Here is a 15,110-nt window from a genome sequence, read left to right as displayed (position 1 = left end):
CCAAAAGCTTTTTAGAAAGTTCTTCTCGCTTGAAAATCTGAACAGATTAAATCATGTTGGGTTATTTCTGGTGTTTTATTTTTTAATTAAAAAATTATCTGGAATTTATTTTAATGTCATAAATGAGGACACTCTACCAGGTCTTCCAATGATTTAGCTAATTACTGCAGAACTTGAATCCACTGATTTGAAGTGTCAGTTTTATAATATTACTAAAATCTCATAAATATCCACGTCTATTCTTGAAATGTAATGTATTTCATTCATACTCTCAGTGCACTATTTCTATACTGTTTCCATGAACATAGATTAATACCTCCTAGAGTTGGTCCTGTTTTATCCTTTTCCAGAATATCCCTAATACTACAAATTCAAACATCCCTCCTCATTACTTTATTTGTATATATAGGTATATTTCTGGAATACATTTAGGATCACCTTTCAGATTTTTTTCTTAAATCCATTTGGGATTATTAACTAAATTTGCATTCAGATACTAAATTTATTTTGGAGAAAAAATGTTCTATGTCCCCCAAATTTGAGTCTGCCCACTGAAGAGGGTGGTGCATTCTACTGTTCATTCAATCATCTTTTTTTTCTTTTTTAAATCATTTATCAGAATCTTCTTAATATTTTCATTAATTTATTTCTGAATAGTCTGTGCCTTCTTTGTCATTATAAAATGATATCTTTTCTGGGTTTTGATCTGGGTTGATTGCTAATAAACTCTTAATTTCTGGCTTCTCTTGAATAAGAAGGAGATCTGACACTGTGAGGCCCTATTTCCAATATGGTGATGGTGAGCATTGCGTTTCCTTAGGATGTCCACTTGCCAATTTGCCAGTGGCTGCACCCACTCCAAGCATTTCTGCTACTTACCTGCCCCCGTAGGCAGATGAGCTCATGTAGGGTTAGGTGGGTTATGGACACAGATACTGACATCAATGCTGCCACGCTGCTGACCCTGTGGCGTCACTAACTCTGGTTCTTGCTCTCTGACCTCCCTGAATATGACAGCTCCTTTTGGGCTGTGGACCTACTGCATCTTTCCAGCACTGTCGGCTTTTCTGCAACACACGCCTGCCTCTCAGGTCAGAAGCAAATGTCAGCTCCTCCTACCCATCCACCCCATTCACGGTCTTGCCGTTCCTGGCCAGAGTGGTCCCTACCCCTTGACTGAGCAGTAACACTAAAGGGACTATAAATTTGCCTCTCATCCACTGTCTTAGTTACATACCTGTGCTAGTTTACTTTAAAGGTCTGCCAGTTAGGAGGGGAGGGTCTAAAAGTCTTTTAGATCTCTGACCTTATCATTTCTAACCGCTCCCCCACCCTATGGAACAGCTTACCACAGATCTCTGCTGCCCCATCTGTAGCATTGCCCTGTAAATTACACACAGAGAGAAAAGAACTTCTAAGCCACCACCATAACTTTGACTTCCTGTGACCACACAGACCATAGAAATATCAAGATAAAAATTCCTGAAGAAGAATATTTTGCTTAGGAAGACACTTTAATTGCATACCTTTCTGTGACTTGTAATAACTTCATAGACCCTCTGAATGTGCTGCACTCACCTTCCCAGACTCAAGGGAGCTTGCTCACTTGCCTATATTCAGTGTATTTCCTCCAACATTCTCTATGCATAGCTTTCCCAAAGGTACATTTCTTATTTCTATTTAAATTGTTAGATACATCCACAATATTCTTTTTTTAATCCTCAAATACAAATCATCTTCCAAGATTGTATTATTTCAACACTGAGAGTGAATAATATGCTTCAAGATTCCCAAGTTTATTATGAGCAAATAACTATGGTTGGTTGAAGATTTTTAAGTATGTTATTCCTACTAAGGGTATATATGTGAAAGAAACAGGTTGTAATGAGTCTTCTTCCCAGAGATTTTATATTTGCCTTTTGTTTGGATTCTTTCACTGTTGAACATTATTATTACCATGAATGTCTTTTCTCTTTGGGATTTAGTTCACCATTTTCCCCTCTCTCTTTACAGGAGTAAAAGAATTTATGTTGTCCTTCCATCCATCCACCACTCCATGTTGTGTGTCCATTCCTTCAACAGGTATTCAGTTTGGGTTCACCACAGTATATGTGGCCTCTTTCCAGTGGCCCCTCTGTTGGCTCTGGAGAACAATATATTGGAAATCAGAGTGGGTACGTGGAACCTTGACTACCCAGTATAGACGCATGGTGCCAGAAAAAGCCCAGAACATCGCAGCAGTGGCAGCCCACCATGCAAGGAACAGCAATTCTGGCTGTGGTGGACCAATGTGATAAAAAGGCTTCATTGGGTGAAGACCTTAGAAAAGTCCAAAAATGCATTGGCGTTGCTTCCTAAGGAATCCAGTGTTGGGTACTGTTTAATATGAGAGGGAGATGCTAACACTATCATCGTTATAAACAACATAGTTGTTGTAACTGTAATTGTTATTATTTTTAATATATTTTCTTTATAATTATTATTTGTGACTTACAAGACCCTTACAGAGGCAGTTGTTAAGGAAGCGTGGCCGTTATACTGTTGCTGAAGTGTTAATTCAGTAGAAGCATGGTAATAGCATTAATAAGTACTCACTCTTTTGATCCTCACATTGACTATAAAGGTCACCCAGCAGTGCTTGTATAATGGAGATAGAAATCTATCCGTTTAAGTGTTTGTAGAACTTAAAATAAGAGCAGACATTCCACCGCATTTGACCATATATTCCAGACTATCAGTTTAAAATAGGAACTACCTGATGAGGCCATAGAAACCCTTTGTGCATCCCCAATCATTCACTTACCTTCCTGGTCCCCTGGGGCAGAGGTTCTTCCAGAAGGTGGCCCCATCTCTCCTCCCCACCCCACTCTTGGCCTTTGCTACCCACTGTTGGTCATTAGCTAAGCATCCTCATGTCCTGCATGTGTCTGAGCTGTGAGGGAACAGAACTCAGCTGTTTACAAACTGTATTGACTATGACCAGTCTGAACAGCCTCTCTCCTTCCCTGCCCACAACCCCACAGGGCAACAGGGGGCTCACAACCACAGCGATTCCCATGCCAGCCCATCAGGGAACCTTCTTCCCTAGAAATATTCTTACAACCAGAGATGTTTCCTCCCTTACTTCACTGCCAGTTTCACTCCCAGGTTACAGTCCCCAACAAAAGGCTATCCCAGTTTGAATTTCTTAATCAAGTCGCATTGACCCTGAGTACCTGGCATTTTCCTATGAGCACTCATAGAAATAGAACAGGGCCTGGCAGTGGCTGTGGGCCAGGTTCCTGGGTGAGGGGACTTGGTTCTGTAGCCTGGCCCGAGCTGAGCTCCCAGCACGGCGTCTTCCCATCTGCATTATTTCGGGCCAGGCTTCAACAGTTCAGAGTTTCATTTTATCATCTGCAAACAGAATAATTCCCTGCTGCATATTTTAAGACTGTTATGTACCACAAAGGGTGCTTAGGGAATTCAGTGAGTCAATGCATGGAAGTCACACAACCTGGTCCTCAGGGAATGTTAGTTATCTTCATTATGCACCATCGATAAAATTGGCTCACAGACTTGGCCAGGTATCAAAGCTACAGGCACAAGAATTTGACAGTGTGTTACTGTCTGGATCATAGTCACAATTTTACACAGTAAAACAAGCTACCTGGGACCACCCAGCTGTCAGCCCACCTGACTCCCCACCCCAGGATCCCTCAATTTATCTGATTTGCTTGCTACCCCTACTTTTTGGAGAAAGTTGGCAAATCACACACAGTCAATGACTGCTAGGTTATGTCCATTCCCATTCACTCAAATTGCCCCATTTTCAGTATCCACTGTGCTGCAAAACATAGACTAATGTTCAGAAATATGACAGCAAGGCCTTTCCCGTTCCACAGTCAGAGAACTAAGAATCTGTCATGTTTAATATGCCATGTGACACTAAGCAAAGCAGGAAAACAGGCTTCTGTGCTTTAAGAAAGTTTTTAACAATGACGTTTGAAACTAAAAGTGTTTTTGTTTGGCCTTCAGCTAACCAGAAAATTCAATTGACTCCTATTACCCATTACTCAGGTGTCCTGGTTTGATTGTATTAGGCACTTTTCCTCATCTCCCCAGCATGGCTTTGCTCCATCAGCACAGATGGAGTGTCTCCAAGGCTGCTCCGTGTGCATAGGCGTGTGAGTGCACACATGTGCACCCACTGATTGGTGCCACTGATTCATATCCAGGAGTTGTTCTGTCTTATAACTCAAGCATTGCTTTATTATATCCTAGAAAACTGCTTTTAGATCATTGATTGAACTATAGACCATCCTCTTGCCCACATTAGGAAGTGACATCTTCCAAGACACAGGTCCTGTGTGCTTGTATTTATGTATAAGTAAGAATTAAATATGTATGTCATCCCCTCACATATTTAATTTGTGCCTTCCCAATTGAATGTGCACAGTAAAGGCTAACTTCCCATAACAGGAGAACTTTTAGGAAGTAAGAAGAAGGAATTAGCCACCATGGAGAAGACAGGATATCAAGCAGGAGTTTGGTATAAAGTCATTTATTCTAAAGCTGCTCTGGCTCAATAAATAAGTGGAATTGACATTGTTGTATCATGCCAGAGCATCTGCTATTGAAGACTGATTTTAATTTACTTTGATATAAGTGGAAAATTGTGTCAGAACAGCATGGGAAATGAAGAACACTGCATCTATCTGTACTCCTGAAGTGTGTTTCAGAGCTGCTCAATTTTGAGGAAAATTATCTTGTCTGGAGACAATAGAATTATTTTCATTGTTGGAATTTTTGTAGCTTCCAGAAGCACATCTGCAGGTGATTCTGTAAAAGTCTAGAGTTGACTTAAATAGCAGGAAATTTTAGCCTATTGAAATCAGGAGAAGTGAAATATTTTTGCCTACCACCACCACCCACCACCACCACCAGGCAAGCACTTGTACACCCAGAGAGATTTCACATCAGAGGGAATGACAAAGCTGGTTCTGTTACCGAGGCCAAACTTGTTCTGCTCACTGCACAACAGTGATAAATAAATAAATCAGGAGACAAGGTTTTGGGGCAAGGAATAGTAACTTTATTCAGAAAGCTGGCAGACCAAGAAGATGGGGGACTAATATCCTGGAGAATCATCTTTCCCAAGTCAGAATTAAGGCTCCTTTTGAACTAAAAAGGGGAGGGGTGTGGTTGGTTGTGCAAACTTCTTGCTGCCGGCATTCTTTGTTCTTGCAGCCATCCATGTGGCTCAGGCTATTGTGTCCCTGTAAGCCTGCAACAAAACAAAGGTTATTCTCTATTTTGCAACTTGCCATCTCTGCGTAAGTGCAGAAGTGCTAACATCCTTAAAGGTCAGAGCCCCGAGAATAGGCTTTCCTGTAGGTTTTAGGCTAAAGGCAACGTTGTTTTACAAAAGGTGCAGAGCCAGCAAGATTAAGCCTGGAAAACAGGGCACAGTGCTTCAAACTGAAGGAACAGATCCAATATGGCGTCAGATTTGTTCTCAATTACAGTTTTAGTTAGGGGAAATTTTGCAGCAGAAAATCCCCTCAGTTGTTTTTCTTGCTTTGCCTGAGATCTTGTTTGTTGGCTTGTGGTCTCATGGTGTCAAAACCGTATGTTCAGATGAGTACTATTAAAATCATATGGTGCAGAAAACATATCTATTCTGCTTCAAAAGATGACTGAAACATTTAGCTTTGTTTATTCCCATAGAATTTGGATTGAATCTATTCTCGACTTCCTTCTTCTTCAAACCAGTTTTTTACTGGAGGGTTTAAAGCCCAAATTAAAGAATTTTGGAGAAGACTCATGTAATTTATAAGACGTTTACTTCCGAATTTAAGACTGACCCATACTTGTACTTTTAATCAAGGAACACAATAAACTTTTTTAGTCGATCATTTATGACGTTTTATACTTTGTCCATGTAATCTTTTGGAAGTTGAGAGGCTTAGACAATTGATATAACAGAACAGGTATCATTGCTCAACACTGTGAATGAAAGAATCCCAGTATAGTTTCCTGAAAGTATATTTTATTAAAAATAATAAAGAATTCTTGCTCTCTAATAAAGCAACAGACAGAAGCACATACTGAGTGTTTAAAATAAATAATACTATGGGAAAAATTATCTAAGCAACTCAAGATAGTATAGAGAAAAAGTATGAACTTGAAGGAAAATACATATTGTGCAATTAATATCTTATTTTTAAGAAGCAAATGATAAAAAATACCCAATTTTTAAATGATTTATCGAAAAAGGAGTTATATAAAGCCAACTTATTTTCATAAGTGTTACATAAAATGGGGCTATCTAAATCTATATTATTAAAGAATAAAATATATGCAATATATCTCCAAGGTTAATTGATTTTCATAATATTATAATTTTTCAAAATATAACTTACATATACATATCCAAGCAGCTCTTGACATAAACACTGTACCCTAGTATACAGTTATACCTATTCCACATAAAAAATGAAAAGGCAAGGATAAGGCCCTTGCTTACGAACTGCCACTGGACTTCTGGATATTCCTTAGGTTAAAGACCAAAAGCAAAGTAACTATTCTACTTTGAAGCAGTCGCTCAAAATTTTAAGACATTCACTATCTATATCCAGTTACAGGAAAGACTTAAGTTTTCTGAAGTTTAAAAAAAAGAAATCAACTGCTGAAAATGAAATTCTGTAATGTCTCATGACCATAACTATAAAGGCTCTAAATTAATGCTCCCTTTACTTTTTTTTACAAGCAGAGGTCATGATCATCACTTTAACATTACATTTACGCTAGATGAACGAACGTCCCTACACATGCCCAATTCTCAGAGTTAAGTGTGAGTGAAAGCCGTCAGCCAACAACCTTATTGGGAAAACTCAGTTTAATTTAAGTGGGAAACAACACTACATACATATATATGAGGAGGAAAAAGTTCCAACTGGGAATAACAGTGAAAACTGCAGGAACTGAAAATCGGCAGAGAAAAAATACTGAGAATCCAGAGTAAGTGTTTTAACTACAACCCATTTACCTTAAGCTAGATGAACGAAAGTCTTTCAACATGTTCAATTCTGAGATATAAGTGTGTGTGAAAAACATCACTCAGGTAGCTTGTTGGGAACAAAGTTACTTTTCAGTGGGAAATTACACTACATACATATATATGAGGAGGTTCCAGCTCCAAATCTGTATTAAAGTAAAAACTGAATGAACTTCCAACCGGCACTAGGAAACATACTGAAACCAGAGTAAGTGATTCTACTGCAAACCACTTCAATAGTGCTAGGTGAAAGAATGTCTCTCCACATGCTATGGTCTGCTATATAATTGGGTGTGGAAGCCTTCATTCACTTAGCTTGTTGGGAAACCAAATTTCTTTTCAGTTGGATTCTACACAACATAAATATATATTTAATGGTACAACATCTAACTCGGTTTTACAGTGAAAACTGCAAGAACTAAAAACTGGCACTTGGAAACAGAATGAGAAACAAGAGTAAGTGTTTATACAGCAAAAAATTCCCTTTGTGCTACATGAAAGAACGTCTCTCCACATGCTCATTTTTAAGAGACAAGTGTGTGTGAAAGCCGCCTTCACCTGGCTTGTGGGGAACACAAAGTTTCTTTTCAGTTAGAAACAATAATGCATATATATATATATATGGGGAGGTACTAGCTCCAACACGGTTTTACAGTGAAAACTGCAGGAAATTCAAACCGGCACGAGAAAACAGACTTAAAAGCCAGAGTAACAGTTTCCCCTGCAACCCATTCCAATTGTGCTAGATGAAGGAACGTCTCTCATCATGCTCAGTTCTTAGTGATAATGTGTGTGGAAGCCGTCCTTCAACTACCTTGTTGTGAACACAAAGTTTCTTTCCAGTTGCAAACTACAATCCATACATATATATGGGGCAGTAGTAGCTCAAACTCGGTTTTACAGAGAAAACTGCAGGAACTTCAAACTAGCACTAGGAAATGGACAGAGAAACCATAGTAAAATTTAACCTACACCCTTACAATTTGTGTTCCATGAACGAACGTCTCACCTCATACTCAGTCCTGAGAGATATGTGGGTGTGAAAGCCGTCCTTCACCTAGCCTGTCGGGAACACAAAGTTTCTTTTCAACTGAGAATTAACTCCATACATATATATGGGGTGGAACAAGCTCCAACACGGTTTTACAGTGAAAACTTCAGGAACTTCAACCCGGAACTAGGAAACAGACTGAGAAACCAGAGTAAATGTTTCAACTTCAACAAGTTCCTTTTGTGCTAGATGAACAAACGTCTCTCCACATGCTCAGTTCTGAGAGATAACTGTGTGTGAAAGCCGTCCTTCACCTAGCTTGTTGGGAACACAAAGTTTCTTTTCACATACAAAGTACACTCCATACATATATATGCGTAGGTACTATCTCCAACTCGGTTTTACAGTGAAAACGGCAGGAACTTCAAACAGGCACTACTAAACAGACAGAGAAACCACAGTAAAAGTTTCTCCTGCAACCCTTTTCTTTATGCTAGATGAACGAACGTCTCTCCACATGCTCGGTTCTGAGAGAAAAATGTGTGTGAAACCCGTCCTTCACCTAGCTTTTTGGGAACACACATATTCTTTTCATTTGAAAAATACATTCAATACATATATATGGGGAGGTACTGGCTCCAACGCTGTTTTACTGTGAAAACTGCAGTAACTTCAAAAAGGCACTAGGAAACAGACTGAGAAACCAGAGTAAAAGTTTCTCCAGCAACCAGTACCATTTTGGCTAGATGAACGAAAGTCTATCCACAACTCAGTTCTGAGAGATAAGTTTGTGTGAAACCGTCCTTCACCTAGCTTGTTGGGAACACAAAGATTCTTTTCAGTTGCCAACAGCACTTCCTACATATATATGGGGAGGTACTAGCTCAAACTCTTTTACAGTGAAAACTGAAGGAACTTCAAAACAACACTAGGAAACAGACTTAGAAACCAGACTGTTTCCCCTGCAAACCGATCAATTTGTGCCAGTTGAAAGAACGTCTATCCTCATGATCAGTTCTGAGAGATAAGTGTTTGTGAAAGCCTTCATTCACCTAGCTTGATGGGAACACAAAGATTCTTTTCAGTTCCAAAATATCTGAGTACATATTTATGAGAAGTATTATATCCAACTCGGTTTTACAGTGAAAACTGCAGGGATTTCAAACCGGCAGTAGGAAACTCAATGAGAAACCTGAGTAAAAGTTTCTCCTACAACATATTCAATATGTACTACATGAATGAAATTCTCTTAACAAGCTCAGTTCTGAGAGATAATGGAGTGTGAGAACTGTGCTTCACATAGCTTGCTGGGAAGGCCAAGTTTCTTTTCAATTGCAAACTACAATCCATACATGAATATGGGGTGGTAAAAGCTCCAACTCAGTTTTAGAGAGAAAACTGCAGGAACTTCAAAACGGCACTAGGAAACAGACTGAGAAACCAGAGAAAAAGTTTCTCCTGCAACCCGTTCCCTTTGTGCTAGATGAACGACGTCTCTCCACATGCTCAGTTCTGAGTGATAAGTGTGTGTGAAAGCCTTCCTTCTCCTAGCTTGTTGGGAACACAAAGTTTCTTTTCAGTTGCAAACTGCACTCCATACATATATATGGGTTGGTACTAGCTAAAACTATGTTTTAGATTGTAAACTGCAGGAAATTCAAACCGGCACTAGGAATCAGACAGAGTAAACAGAGAAAAATTTTCTCATTCAAACCTTTCCCTTTGTGGTAGATGAACGAACGTCTCTCAACCTGCTCAATTCTGAGAGATAAGTGTGTGTGAAAGCCGTCCTTCACCTAGCTTGTTGGGAACACAAAGTTTCTTTCCAGTTGCAAACTACACTCCATAAATATATATGGTTATGTAATAGCTGTGACTCGGTTATACACTGAAAACGGCAGGAACTTCAAACCGGCACATGGAAACAGACTGAGAAACCAGAGAAAAATTACTATTGCAACGATTTCCGTTTGTGCTAGATGAACAAACGTCTCTCAACTTGCTAAGTTCTGAGTGATAAGTGTGTGTGAAACCCTTCCTTCACCTGTCTTTTTGGGAACACATAGTTTCTTTCCAGTTGCAAACTATACTCCATACATTTATATGGGTAGGTACTACCTCCAACTCGGTTTAACAGTGAAAAGTGCAGTAACTTCAATCCGGCACTAGGAAACAGACTGAGAAACCAGAATAAAAGTTTCTACTGCAAACCATTCCCTTTGTGCAAGATGAACGAACGTCTCACCTCATGCTCAGTTCTTAGTGATAATATGTGTGAAAGCCGTCCTTCACCTAGCTTGTTGGGAACACAAAGTTTCTTTCCAGTTGCAAACTACACTCCAAACATATATATGGGGAGGTATTATCTACAACTCGGTTTTAAATTAAAACTGCAGGAACTTCAACCCGGCACTTGGAAACGGACTGGAAAACCAGAATAAATGTTTCTCCTGCAACCCGTTCCCTTTGTGATAGATCAACAAACGTCTCTCCACATTCTCTGTTCTGAGAGATAAGTGTGTGTGAAACCCTTCCTTCACCTAGCTTGTTGGGAACACAAAGTTTCTTTCCAGTTGCAAACTATACTCCATACATATATATGGGTAGTTACTAGCTCCAACTCGGTTTAACAGTGAAAACTGCAGTAACTTCAACCCGGCACTAGGAAACAGACTGAGAAACCAGAATAAAAGTTTCTACTGCAAATCATTCACATTGTGCTAGATAAACGAACGTCTCTCCTCATGCTCAGTTCTTAGTGATAATGTGTGTGAAAGCCGCCCTTCAAATACCTTGTTGGGAACACAAAGTTTCTTTTAAGTTGCAAACAAATCTCCCTTCATATATATGGGGAATTACTGGTTCCAACTCGGTTTTATAGTGAAAACTGCAGGAACTTCAAAGCGGCAATAGGAAAGAGACAGATACCAGAGTAAATGAATCTAAGGCAACCCGTTCAATTTGTTCTATATGAACGAACGTCTCTCCACATCGTCGGTTCTGAGAGATAATTGTGTGTGAAACCGTCCTTCTCCTAGCTTGTTGGGAACACCAAGTTTCTATTCAGTTGCAAACTGCACTCCATACATATATATGGGTTGGAAGTACCTCCAACTCAGTTTTAGATTGTAAACTGCAGGAACTTCAAACCGGCACTAGGAATCAGACAGAGGAACCAGAGGAAAATTTTCTCATTCAAACCTTTCCCTTTGTGCTAGATGAACGAAAGTCTCTCAACCTGCTCAATTCTGAGAGATAAGTGTGTGTCAAAGCCGTCCTTCAACAACCTTGTTGGGAACACAAAGTTTCTTTTCAGTAGCCAACTACATTCCATACATATATATGGGTAGATGTTATCTACAACTCGGTTTTACAGTGAAAATTCAAAGAACTTCAACCAGTCACTAGGAAACAGACTGAGAAACCAGAGTAAAAATTATTCATGCAACACGTTCCTTTTCTGCTAGATGAATGAACGTCTCTCCACATGCTCTATTCTGAGAGTTAAGTGTGTGTGAAAGCCGTCCTACACCTAGCTTGTTGGGAACACAAACTTTCTTTCCAGTTACAAATTACAATCCATAAATATATATGGTTATGTAATAGCTGCGACCTGGTTATACACTGAAAACAGCAGGAACTTCAAACCGGCACATGGAAACAGACTAAGAAACCAGAGAAAAAGTTTCTACTGCAACCATTTCCCTTTGTGCTAGATGAAAAATATCTCTCAACTTGCTCAGTTCTGAGTGATAAGTGTGTGTGAAAGCGGTCCTTCACTTAGCTTGTTGGGAACACAAAGTTTCTTTCCAGTAGCAAACTGTACTCCATACATATATATGGGTAGGTACTAGCTCCAACTCGGTTTAACAGTGAAAACTGCAGTAAATTCAACCCGGCACTAGCAAACAGACTGAGAATTCAGAGTAAAAGTTTCTACGGCAAACCATTCTTTTTGTGCTAGATGAACGAACGTCTCTCAACCTGCTCAATTCTGAGAGATAAGTGTGTGTGAAAGCCGTCCTTCAACTACCTTGTTGGGAACACAAAGTTCCTTTCCTATTGCAAACTACACTCCATATATATATATGGTTATGTAATAGCTGCGACTCGGTTATACACTGAAAACGGCAGGAAATTCAAACCGGTACATGGAAACAGACTGAGAAAACAGAGAAAACGTTTCTACTGCAACCCGTTCCCTTTGTGCTAGATCAACGAACGTCTCTCCACATTCACTCTTCTGAGAAATAAGTGTGTTTGAAACCCTTCCTTCAACTAGCTTGTTAGGAACACAAAATTTCTTTTCACTTGCCAACGACACTCCATAATTATAAATGGTAGGTAATAGCACCGACTCGGTTATACACTGAAAATTGCAGGAACTTCAAACCGGCACTAGGAAACACACTGAGAAACCAGAGTAAAAGTTTCTACTGCAAACCGTTCCATTTGTGCTAGATGAAAGAACGTCTATCCACATGCTAACTTCGGATAGATAATTGTGTTTGAAACCCGTCCTTCACCTAGCTTGTTGGGAACACAAAGTTCCTTTTCACCAGCAAACTAATCTCCATTCATATATATGTTGAATTACTGGCTCCAACTCTGTTTTACAGTGAAACTTGCAGGAACTTCAAACCGGCAATAGGAAAGAGACCGATACCAGAGTAAATGATTCTATGGCAACCCGTTCCTTTGTGCTATATGAACGAACGTCTCTCCACATCGTCGGTTCTGAGAGATAATTGTGAGTGAAACCGTCCTTCACCTAGCTTGTTGGGAAAACAAAGTATCTTTTCAGGTGCAAACTACACTCCATAATTATATATGCGTAGGTAGTAGCTCCAACATATTTTCACAGTGAAAACTGCAGGAACTTCAACCCGTCACTAGGAAACAGACTGAGAAACCAGAGTAAAAGTTTCTCCTGCAACCCGTTCACTTTGTGCTAGATGAAAGATAGTCTCTCCACATGCTCAGCTCTCAGTGACAAGTGTGTGTGAAAGCCGTCCTTCACGTAGATTTTTCGGAACACAAAGCATCTTTTCATTTGCAAACTGCAGTCCATACATATATATGGGGAGGTTTTAGCTCCAACTCGGTTTGAGAGTGAAAACTGCAGGAACATCAAACTGGCACTATGAAACACATTGAGAAACCAGAGTAAAATTTCTCCTGCAACTTATTCCCTTTGTGCTAGATGAATGAATGTTTCTCCACATGCTAAGTTCTGAGAGATAAGTGTGTGTGAAAGCCGTCCTTATCCTAGCTTGTTGGGAACACAAAGTTTCTTTTCAGTTGCAAACTGCACTCCATACATATATATGGGTTGGTACTAGCTCCAACTATGTTTTAGATTTTAAACTGCAGGAACTTCAAACCGGCACTAGGAATCAGACAGAGTAACCAGAGGAAAATTTTCTCATTCAAACCGTTCCTTTTGTGCTAGATGAACAAACGTCTCTCAACCTGCTCAATTCTGAGAGATAAGTGTGTGTGAAAGCCGTCCTTCAACTACCTTGTTGGGAACACAAAGTTTCTTTCCAGTTGCAAACTACACTCCATATATTTATATGGTTATGTAATAGCTGCGACTCGGTTATACCCTGAAAATTGCAGGAACTTCAAACCGGCACATGGAAACAGACTGAGAAACCAGAGAAAAAGTTTCTACTGCAACCATTTCCCTTTGTGCTAGATGAACAAACGTCTCTCAACTTGCTCAGTTCTGAGTGATAATTGTGTGTGAAAGCCGTCCTTCACATAGCTTGTTGGGAACACAAAGTTACTTGTCAGTTGCAAACTACACTAAATACATATATATGGGAAGGATTATCTCCAAGTCGGTTTTACAGTGAAAACTGCAGTGACTTCAAACCGGCACTAGGAAGCAGAATGAGAAACCAGAGTAAATGTTTCCCTTGCATCCCGTTCCCTTGGTGCTAGATGAACGAACGTCTCTCCACATGCTCAGTTCTGAGAGGTAAGTGTGTGTGAAAGCCATCTTTCACCTAGCTTGTTGGGAACACAAAGTTTCTTTTCAGTTGCAAACTCCACTCCATACATATATATATGGGGAGGTACTAGCTCCAAATCGGTTTTACAGTGAAAACTGCAGGAAATTAAATCCGGCACTACGAAACAGACTGAGAAACCAGAGTAAAAATGTCTCCTGCAACCAGTTCCCTTTGTGCTAGATGAACGAAAGTCTCTCCACATGCACAATTCTGAGAAATAAGTGTGTGAAAGCCGTCCTTCACCTAGCTTGTTGGGAAAACAAAGATTCTATTCAGTTTCAAACTACACTCCATACATATATATGGGGAGGTAGTAGCTCCAACTCGGTTTTACAGTGAAAACTTCAGGAACTTCAAACCGGCACTAGGAAACAGACTAAGAAACCAGAGTAAAATATTGTCCTGCAACCCGTTCCCTTTGTGCTAGATGAACGAACGTCTATCCACATGCAAAGTTCTGAGAGATAAGTCTGTGTGAAACCGTCCTTCACCTAGCTTGTTGGGAACACAAAGTTTCTTCAGTTGCAAACTACACTCCATACATATATATGAGGAGGTACAAGTTCCAACACGGTTTTACAGTTAAAACTGCAGGAACTTCAAACCGGTACTAGGAAACAGACTGAGAAACCACAATAAAAGTTTCTTCTGCTAACCTTTCCATTTGTGCTAGATGAACGAACGTCTCTCCACATGCTCAGTTCTGAGAGATAATTGTGTGTGAAAGCCATACTTCACCTAGCTTGCTGGGAACACAAAGATTCTTTTCAGTTGCAAACCACACTCCATAAATATATATGAGGAGGTAGTAGCTCCAACAAGCTTTTAGAGTGAAAACTGCAGGAATTTCAAACCAGCACTAGGAAAGAGACAGAAACCATAGTAAAAGATTCTCCTGCAACCCGTTCCCATGAGCTAGATGAATGACGTCTCTCCACATGATCATTTCTGAGAGATAAGTGTGTGTGAAAGCCGACCTTCTCCTAGCTTGTTGGGAACACAAAGTTTCTTTTCAGTTGCCAACAGCACTCCCTACATATATATGGGGAGGTACTAGCTC

General features: G+C 39.8%; 1 protein-coding gene and 1 long non-coding RNA gene across 24 annotated transcripts in view; one reads left to right on the top strand and one right to left on the bottom strand.

The window, feature by feature from the left end:
* LOC116661728 (anoctamin-6-like) overlaps positions 1–15,110 on the top strand; it is a 408,020-nt gene that overhangs the window by 98,163 nt on the left and 294,747 nt on the right. For 13 of the 23 annotated variants that reach the window (XR_004317633.1, XR_004317634.1, XR_004317638.1 and 10 more), the window contains one exon: positions 1,018–2,233. The exons of 1 other annotated variant lie outside the window; for it this stretch is intronic. Coding sequence is in view for 8 of the 22 variants with exons in the window: in XM_032474242.1 (XP_032330133.1) it covers positions 2,014–2,203 (190 nt within the window). In the remaining 14 variants the exon portion in view is untranslated. Of the gene's footprint in view, positions 1–1,017; positions 2,234–15,110 lie in introns of those variants that run through there. 9 more of the 23 variants (XR_004317625.1, XM_032474242.1, XM_032474247.1 and 6 more) reach the window with 1 other exon arrangement.
* Positions 1–15,110, bottom strand: part of LOC116661745 — a 224,774-nt gene that overhangs the window by 130,394 nt on the left and 79,270 nt on the right. The window lies entirely within an intron of this gene.

This window comes from Camelus ferus, chromosome 36, assembly GCF_009834535.1.
Source record: "Camelus ferus isolate YT-003-E chromosome 36, BCGSAC_Cfer_1.0, whole genome shotgun sequence".
Classification (NCBI taxonomy): domain Eukaryota; kingdom Metazoa; phylum Chordata; class Mammalia; order Artiodactyla; family Camelidae; genus Camelus; species Camelus ferus.
This window is presented reverse-complemented; position numbering and strand designations above follow the sequence as displayed.